We start from the raw sequence: 10,329 nt of genomic DNA, 5'->3' as shown, positions 1-10,329 counted from the left end.
TTAAAATTTGATGATTATATAAAATCAAATTCAATTTCACGCCAATAAGTTTAACGAATGCAATATTTAATGTTGAACCACAAATTTGTAGCTGCGGACGCACTTTACGGGGTCTCCTAAAGTTTATAATAAGTTAAAATTTGTGTAATTTGTCACATTTTCATCTAATAATTGAATATGAAGATTTAATGATGCTGCTCATATTTTATTAATAATATTGCTACAATTAGGAGGTTTTTCTTCCGTAGACTATGTTTATGGCAAGGCTGTGTTATGTAGTAGTTTTCATATAAAGTGGTACTAAAAACTGGCAATCTTATTTTTATATATTTTTGCTTTTATCTATGGTTTAAAGGTAACTTCACTTGTATGTATCTGATCATTGAGCTGATTGGTATCACTTGTTGCTATCCATGGCTTTCTCTACTTCAGCGTCGATGATTGGACATAGATTTCACCTTGAACACTGATACTGACTATTCGGTACGGAAAAAGCATAGAAAATCGGCATTCAGACATTTTTAATTAAAATAAATAAATCAAATATGACAGGTGGACCAGATTGCAGCGTGAATATTGGTGAGAAGCTGAATTGACCAGTCAGCTATTACTAGAATCAGGTAAAACAAAATTGATCCTGTATATAATGCATGCTGAGTTCAATTCCACAGAATTTAAACCGTCTTTCAATATTGAATAGTTTCAAGTTTGATGATTATTGAAAATCAAATTTAATTTCAACGCCTTTCTCTACATCAGCGTCGATGATTGGACGATGATTTGTATTGAATACTGATACTGAACATTCGGTACAAAAAAACATAAAAAATCGGTATTCAGACTAGATTGCAGCGTGAATATTGGTGAGAAGCTTAATTGACCAGTCAGCTATTGCTAGAATCAGGTAAAACAAAATTGATCTTATGCTTCTTGATAGTGAATATGTGAAAATGTCTATCTATTTTTTGTGCGATCAGGCATATTTTACATATAAACAAGCAAGGAAGAATCTTATGATAACTGCACCATCTAGAATTCTGTTATCATAACATTCATCCTTGCTTATAGACATTCTCAAATATTCACTAACAAGAAACAAGAATAAGATAACGGTATTTTATAAGGCAGAATTGCCCCCTATATCTACTTAAATATATGCTGTAATTAAAATTTTATCTCGTCGCATCCAATTTATTCATATACATATTCATTTAACAACAACTTGGCTCATATAAGTTCGTATAAGTTAACGTTTTCTGATAAAGGGTTCTCAAGACCCTTATTCACATCTACGCGTAGAATAGCGCTTCTATTGGTTATAACTCGAGTACCACTCGATTAGTACTAATCGAGTACCTGGGGCGCATGGCATCGTGCCTTAAGGCAAATTGCTGGAACTTCCCGTACAAAAACTTATTTTTTTTTTTTTTAAATTAACATTTTTGAAAAAATTTTAATTTGAAAAAATTAGATTTAGGAGAAACTATAAATTTTTGACAAAAATTTCCTTTTTTTGAAAAAAAATGTTTTCTTTATTTTGAAATATTTTGGTATTTCTGAATTTTTTTCAAGGCAATCGTACTGCTTTAACTTGCATAGAGACGAAATATTGAAACGCGTTTTGTTTAGAAACCCCTGAAACGTAAAGATATATAAAAGTTTTCATTTTCGATTTTTTTGCGATTAGGGGGCGTCCATTAATCACGTTTTTAGGGGGAGGGGGGGTTAACAAAAAATCACAAAAAATTATGTGAAGAGGGAGGGGTATACCTAGATAAATAAGGGGTATAGTAAAAGATCACGTGTTATTACTTTTTAACTAATTTTTTAAAAAAATTCAAACATTTTCAAAAACAAAATCAAAAATTTTACAGTTTTATCACGTAACCAAAAATACACGTGATGTTTGGTAGGGGAGGGGGGGGCGGCAATTTTGAATATCATCATGTATTATCAAGGGGGAGGGGGGGGTTCAAAAATCATTAAAAATTTGCTCACGTGATTAATGGACGCCCCCTTACTATAACTTCCCGTACGAGAAGTTAATAATCCTTTTTTTTTTACAGATTTGTAACTTTTAACTTCAACTAATTTAATTTAAAATTCTTTCATTACAAGTATAAAACGATCAAAATACCATATGTAAACTTATTTAACAGATATAAGGTTGTCAAATATCTCCCTTCCGCCTTTTTGTATTATAAACCAAGAGCAAAAAAGCGGAAGGGAGATATTTGACAACCTAATATAATGTTTTGCTAAAGTTAGTTTTGATATATGAAAAATGTCAGGTTTTCGCGAGCCAATGAAATTTGATTAAAAATAAACAAATTTTTTCAACAGCGTTCGGTTGATATCAATTGTTTTGATTTGGGTATAAATTGTTTACTCGTGTGCATTCCAAAGCAAACGCTTATCTTGATTTTGTTTTTCTTTTTTATTTCGCATTCGGTGTGTTCATTTTGATTGGTTTAAAATTTGCTCATAACGCGTAGTGCCCTCCGCCGGGTGCCGTCAAAATTGTTGTGGAACAACGTGTTTTAGCTGAAGGAATAACTAACCTCAAAAGTAGTGGTTAAACTCGACTTCTGTCTTCAAAATTTCAGGTTGAAGATTTTCGACTGCAAATAATTCTGGTTTTAAGTAATGTAACATAATGGCCCCGAATGGTACTCTGAAACGTAAAGGAAGCAAGGATGTACCGAAACGATATGATGAAGACGTCGCTAGCATTTCTAAAACTAATGGACTTGAGGTAAATAGCGATTTTGATTGCAATTTTATATCTCTTGATGTATGCTAAATATGTTTATTTTCTAATTAATATATGAACCTTTGGTGCTATTATTTCCATAATTTTGTTTTACTCTGACAGCTTTAAGGTCTGTTCTTCACGAAAATGTTTGATGCACCAAAATGTCTTAAATTTCTGTCAGATGCATCAAAATGAGTTACACACGTTTTTACCACCTAGGAATAAAACAATTACTTTATAATTTTCCACTTTGATTTAATGACAAGTACTCTATCGTTTAGTATAGGCAAAATATGATAGGTTATCAATTATGTACTTACCGATAGTGTTCTCTTATAATGTTTGTATTAGAAACATTGATTAATCATTTTAAATATTATTACATATTTGTTGAAGAAACTTAAATTTTATTGTTCTTATATTGAATTTGAGGTTGTCGAAATATAAGGTTGTCAAATATCTCCCTTCCGCCTTTTTGTATTATAAACCAAGAGCAAAAAAGCGGAAGGGAGATATTTGACAACCTAATATTAGTGATGAATTATATTAAGATTAAATAGGTTTCCTCGATTTCTAATATGTGGATTATTTTTCAGAATGGATTGGAGCTCACGGACATGGTGATAGTGGACAGTTCAGGTTCTGAAGAATCTGATAATGCAGATTCTGAGTGCAGCACTGAATTCATGGATGGAGAAGAAAGTGACGATGACGTGGAAGGCGAGAACACAGAGGACGAAGGTGATACTGACGACGATCATTTTGATGAAGGTCAGCTTGATGCCGAAGAATACTCAGCCGACGAGGACTTAGATCATCAGTGTGATGGCAACGAGGATTTCGAAGACTGTGGGGATGAAATGGAGGAGGGACCAGAATATGATGATTCTGACTTATCTAGTGCAATGGACCCTGCTACAGATGACTCGAAAAATATTGATGACAATTCTGATGAGAGTGAGGTTTCAGTTGATATACCAAAGTCGAAAGACTATCAGAAAATAAAAAAATTAGCTAGGTCTAAACTCATTGACACAGTTAGTACCAATAGTGATGGAAAAAGTGTGGTGTCCAAAGATGAATATAAACATGATTCGTCGGATGAAGAGGTAATACAAAGCGTTGTAAATCAATATTGATGTGTATTTTTTTTTTTTTTGTAAACTTGTTTGATAAATATAGTTTTATAATTTATGAAACATGTATGTTTTGTATTTTATCACCCATTAACTGCATAATACTCATAATTTAGTTAAAAAATTGCTTTAATAATAATTATAATCTAGGACATTAGAAATACTGTTGGCAATATACCGATGAACTGGTATAATGAATACTCACATTTGGGCTATGACTGGGATGGCAAAAAAATTCCAAAACCAGAGGGTATGCAAAACTCAGATCAAATCGATGCATTTTTGGCCAGGATGGAAGACCCAGATTTCTGGAGAACTGTTAAAGATCCACAGACTGGTCAAGATGTTGTGCTTAGTGAAAATGATATAAAATTGATTCAAAGAATTCAGGCCCAGAGAATACCTGATAGTACATATGAAGAATTTGGCGTAAGTTGGCAACATATGTTTTAATATGTCCAGTAAATATAATTTTTATTTTTTATACAATTTATCTTTTAGCCATGGATTGATTGGTTTACATCTGAGGTTATGAAGACACCTATTCGCAGTTTTCCTGAACACAAGAGATCATTTCTGCCTAGCAAATCAGAAAAAGATAAAGTGAGTTAGTTATCTATGTATACAGATACTTTATTTAAATTTGGGTTTAATAATAAAATCGATTTCATAACTTTTTCGATAATTTTATAATAATCTTGCTGAATTAACTGACATATTTATCTTCAGATAAAATCTGAATGCAATATCATTATTAATTATAAAACATACTGAATGAAAAGAACAAACATGATCATATGTACACAAATTTATTTTTTATTTAGATTAAATATAAAATTGTGCAATTAATTATATGAGCCGCTCAGTGCACACATCGACTAACTCTACTTTTTGAAAAAACTAAGATATTAGTGGGAAAGAACTTGGTATAATCATAACTTTTAGTATTTATAATAACTTTCCGGAATAATAAAGATTAGCACCGTTAAATGGCAAATTTTTTTTGGCCATTGAATAATAAGTAATTTATTTCAGAAGCCATTTCGATTAACTCCATACTCTGTATAATGTAAATCGTTTCAGTAACGCTGTATCTGTTCTGGCCGTGCATCGACGCTTCTACATTTATATTTGAATTCATATTATCAGGGAAATTTTAAAAAACAATATCAAACAAATCATCGTGTTTCTCAACTTTTTGTTTTATGGAGTTAATCGATGTGTGCACTGAGCGGCTCATATCATTGTTCAACTAATGAAAATAATTTTTTTATATTACATACATTTAATTTTATATCATTAAGATACATTTTATTTGAGATTAGTGGTTTAAGAAACATTGCTGTTTCCAAATATGTTAATCAAAATAGCAACTTCTGTTCACTGATATAATTTGAAGTCATTAAAATAAAAACATTTAAACATGTATTACTATAATATATGCATAATTTTAATTTTGTAAATTACCTAATGTTTTTATGTGACTAGGTATCAAAAATGGTTCATGCTTTGAAGATGGGTTGGCTTAAAACAAAAGCTGAGCGTGATCAGGAACGTGCAAAGAAAGATCCCCAATTTTATATGCTTTGGTCTGCTGATGATCAGCCTGAACATATGCGTAGAATTCATAAACACATTGCGGCGCCGAAAAGACACTTGCCAGGTTAGTATATGACTATAACTGATAATGATTGTTTTGGTATATATTATAAACTTATATTTATTCATAGGTCATGCTGAAAGTTACAACCCACCTCCAGAATATCTATTTGACAAGAAAGAATTGAAGCAATGGAATAAACAAAAGGACACACCATGGAAGCGTAAACTACATTTTGTACCTGAAAAATATAATTCACTACGCGAAGTACCATCATATTCAAGATACATCAAGGAACGTTTCTTACGTTGTCTTGACCTTTACTTATGTCCCAGAGCTATAAAAATGAGAGTTAGTAAATTTTATACATACATATTTATATATATATATATATATATATATATATATATATATATACAGTAGGCCCTCGCTTTACACGGCACTCTAGGTACACGGTTCCCATACTACACGGAGCTAAAAATCCGACATCCCTCCGACTACACGGACTTCTTATTACACGGTATTTAGTAAACAGCCCATAAGTTCGTTGTGCAAACGGGTATTGATGTAAATTTTGTTATCGACTGTTATCTTTTAGACATGCTTGATTATATAATAGCTGCCTAAGAACACGTTTGAGCTGAATACTGTGTCGCGCCAATTTTTGAATAAGGTATCAATGTCCTACATGTCATTTCGTCCGTATTACTCCTACTTCAAGTTGTATTCCTTGGTCTCCATACAGCGCGATATAAATGGTACGATTTGTACCAACTCTGAGTCTCTCATAGCACGGATCCCATACTGCACTATGTAAGGTTCCATAGAACGCACTACGAATTAGCCTGAATTGTATGTTAAATACGAGTTTCTTATAGCACGGTTCCCATACTGCACGGTACGCACTTGCCGCGTAAAGCGAGGGTTTACTGTATATATATTATTATATATAGTATTATATATTTATTACTGTTAAAATTGATTGTAATGGATGACACAGTCATTACATTTATTTCACTATGAGCCCGAATATTATGAAATTTTTGAAAGCTTTTGAAAAAGGCAAATATTATTTCTATTATCCATGCCATTAATTAATGTTTTAAGAATAAATATATTCTTGACCGACTTGGCTAACTTTAACATATCAGATTTTTTTTTTAACCATTGGACTAGAATACACCATTTAATTTCAGTAAGTTAAGCAATTTTTATTTTGTTTTCACTACAGTTCTTCTAATGAAGTAATTATGTTGAAGTAGTAGTAATAGTATTTTAAAATACTAAAACTTGTTAAATTAAGTGCTTCAAGAAAAAAGTTGAGAAGTACATTTTGAACTATTGATTCTACAGATACATTGTTCGTGTCATAATTATATTGTTTGAATAATATATTTTTCATGTTTTTTGAGTTTGCTTTTGAAATATGAGAAATATGGCATTTTCTCACAATATATTTTTGAGCTGCCATGTCTTACTCCAAATTAAACTGCCTAATATTAGGCCATAGTCTTAATTGTTTATTTTCATAGATACTTTTTTTAGTTGAGCTTAGTAAAGAAATATAATAGAACTTTTACTTGATATTTTGACAATTTATAATATCATCATGTTGGTCTACAGTTGACTATTGAACCGGAAGCTTTGGTACCACAACTACCAAGTCCTAAAGATTTGCAGCCATTCCCTACTGTACAAAGTCTCGTCTATAAGGGACATAAAGACATGATAAGGTGCATGACAATAGATTGTCTTGGACAATATCTGGCTACAGGGTCTGATGACATGACAGTAAAAGGTGTGATTTTTTTTTATTAGCATGTACTGATGCATTTAATTTTATTGGTCGTTTTGTGTGTGAAAAAAAATACAATTGAAGATATAATAGATGCAAATGAAAATATTATTTCAATTAGATTTAATCTGTTTAGATTTTAATAACTTTTATGAAAATAATTGAGTTTGTTAATGTAAAGCCATTCTATTTAAGTTTAATAGAATCACTATTTAGCATTGGAAACTAATTTATATGAAATAAAGTACTTAATATTTTCTTATATTGTAGTTTGGGAAGTTTGCACCGGCCGTTGCTTGCGCACAATATCATGTACGGGGACAATACGTAGTATTGCTTGGAGTCCAGTTCCAGCTTTAAGCATTTTGGCTGTAGCTGCGGATCGTAAAGTGTTATTAATTAATCCTAGGGTTGGTGACCAATTAGTTGTTAAGAAAACTGATGACTTACTGGAAACCCCACCTGCACCATCCGATATTATAAGTATGTAGACCAAGAATGTTGTAAGCAATATTTTTGTGTATTCAATATTTGTCAATATATGCCATTTTATTTATTTATTTTTATGCTTGTTTGTTATTTTAGTACCTGAAAGAGTAAAGACTGCAGTACAATGGGATCAAGCTAGTAGTGATGAATGGTACAATGGTATAAGAGTTGTCTTAAATCATTTTAAAGAAGTTAAACAGGTAAATTATTCAGAATAGAGACATAAAGTAGTAGTCATTTAATCAATTAGGTAAATAGATAATTTGCTTGTTTAGGTAACTTGGCATGGCAGAGGGGATTATTTTGCTACAGTTATGCCAGAAGGTCAAAATAGGTCTGTAATTATACATCAGCTGTCTAAAAGGAGGTCACAGTTACCATTCAGCAAAAGTAAAGGTCTGGTGCAGTGTGTTCTATTTCATCCTATTAGGCCATTTTTCTTTGTTGCTGTAAGTACCTACTTCATATTTTATTTTTTTATTGATATTATATCATTTAATTATACTTCTAACATTTATTTTTTACATAATATGATAGACACAACGTAATGTTCGTATATATGACTTGGTGAAACAAGAATTAGTCAAAAAGTTGTTGAGTAACTCCAGATGGATATCTTGTATGGCTGTTCACCCTGCGGGCGATAATTTATTAGTTGGCACATATGATAGAAAAATGTTGTGGTAAGACAATCAGCATCTTTACATATTTTTTACCTCTTAGATATCTAAAATAATCGTATCACTAAACTGCTAAACAATTCAAAGATATTTTAAATTCTATTGTGAAGATGTTAATATTGGTACAAATACATTTATGTATATTTAAAATTTTCACAGGTTTGACTTGGATCTGTCAACAAAACCTTACCAAACATTACGATTGCATGGAACTGCAGTTCGAGGTGTAGCTTTTCATAAGCGGTATCCATTGTTTGCATCCGGTTCTGATGATAGAAGTTTGATCATATCTCATGGGATGGTATACAAGTAAGTGTAAATACATTATTTTTCTATGTGCATTTTAATGTTGTATTAGTATTAATGGTATTTGAGGATTGCTACCTGCTCAAAATTTATTGAGTTGAATTTTGTTCAATGGTTTTTTCAATAATTTTTTGGCTCCATAAGTTGTAAATGGTAGAAATTGAAATGGCTTATTTATAAAGTTTGCTTTTTACTAATATTCTTTGCATGTATGCAGCTAATATTCTAATCATGATGTAATTATCAAAAAAATTATTAACAAATACTAATAGCATGATAAGAAAACATTTATACTTTCATTGCAAAGTGAATGAAACTAAGTTTTTCGCTCATGATTGCAGCATACTTGTGATAATCCTTGCACTTGTTAATGCGTGGTCATCTTTACACCACAAGAGTACTTTTCCTTTGTACAGCTGCATGTTAACAGTTTCGGAAGGTGTGCTACTGGCATAACACTCTGCAAAGGACTACTTTGAATATCCGTCAGCCCCATGTAATTTCACCATTTTATTTGTTTTATCATTTTGTTATGCCCCTATGTATTATTTCACAATTTGTAAATGAATTAATAAACTTCAAGGATGGAAAGACTGATACTAATAAATTAAAAATGGTTTAAAATATCAAATATGTTTTTTACCATAATTTGTGTAGTGTGTAACATTTTAGTGTAGAATAACAAGATAGCAATACACACAAATAATGATTGGCTTGATAATAATGAAGGATTGACACAAGTTTTAAAAAAATCTTGGTCTATTTAACCTTATAGATATTCAAGCATTTTCTGATTCAGACCCATGTAAATGAGGCTTCTTGGTTGTAGCTTCTAGTAGTAAATAGTAAACATTAGGATTTCGAAGAACTTGGTTTGCATATATTGTTTTCTTTACTTCATATGTATTTATTTGTGCGCAACTTTAAGCTGCTTATAGAATTTGGTTATCGTTTTGTCTCTTCTATGAATATAATTTTTCATATTTCTTGCAGTGATCTGTTACAAAATCCGCTGATTGTACCAGTAAAAAGATTACAGTATCATGAATCATTTAATGATTTTGGTATTTTTGAAGTAATGTTCCATCCTCAGCAGCCTTGGTTATTTTCGACGGGAGCCGACGCGACAGTGAGACTTTACACATAATATTGTCTAAATTATTTTATAGAAATGAAAATCATGATTTGATAAGTATTCCATATGATAGATGAAATTATTTTTCAACTGGTTTTATATTTTAGTAAAAGATGTTTGACGTTAATGTTATAATATATATTTTGTTAAATACATCAACCAAGAATATTTAATATATTAGTTTTATTACTTATTAGTTACAGGTAGTAAGGGTCACGTTAAAACTATTGACAAAGGAGACTACAATGAAATTTGAAATATATGATCATCGCGAAGTGGTTAGGGTGCTTGTTTCACACACACACACACACACACGCACACACATATACATATACATACATATATATATATATATATATATATATATATATATATATATATATATATATATACTGGATTTTTCAATAAATTAATATGTTCCTCACAGAACAAT

At 31.0% G+C, this 10,329-nt stretch overlaps 1 protein-coding gene across 2 annotated transcripts; it reads left to right on the top strand.

Moving 5' to 3' along the window:
* Positions 1-2,413: 2,413 nt before the first annotated feature.
* LOC113381457 (ribosome biogenesis protein BOP1 homolog) lies at positions 2,414-10,056 on the top strand. 2 transcript variants are annotated; one of them, XM_026620362.1, is made up of 14 exons: positions 2,414-2,755; positions 3,352-3,864; positions 4,042-4,320; positions 4,393-4,494; positions 5,380-5,554; positions 5,622-5,842; positions 7,115-7,289; positions 7,557-7,769; positions 7,872-7,975; positions 8,051-8,224; positions 8,313-8,458; positions 8,615-8,764; positions 9,103-9,257; positions 9,755-9,887. In XM_026620362.1, the coding sequence occupies exons 1-13, from the start codon at positions 2,657-2,659 to the stop codon at positions 9,215-9,217; spliced, it is 2,466 nt and encodes an 821-aa protein (XP_026476147.1). In that variant the 5' UTR covers positions 2,414-2,656; the 3' UTR covers positions 9,218-9,257; positions 9,755-9,887. The 2 variants fall into 2 exon arrangements, with proteins under 2 accessions (XP_026476147.1, XP_026476146.1); XM_026620361.1 differs by lacking the exon at positions 9,103-9,257 and having other exon boundaries at positions 2,419-2,755; positions 9,755-10,056.
* Positions 10,057-10,329: the final 273 nt, after the last annotated feature.

This window comes from Ctenocephalides felis, unplaced genomic scaffold (assembly GCF_003426905.1).
Source record: "Ctenocephalides felis isolate EL2017-DRISC unplaced genomic scaffold, ASM342690v1 CF-g0.4_SCAFFOLD_02906, whole genome shotgun sequence".
NCBI classification, from domain to species: Eukaryota; Metazoa; Arthropoda; class Insecta; order Siphonaptera; family Pulicidae; genus Ctenocephalides; species Ctenocephalides felis.
This window is presented reverse-complemented; position numbering and strand designations above follow the sequence as displayed.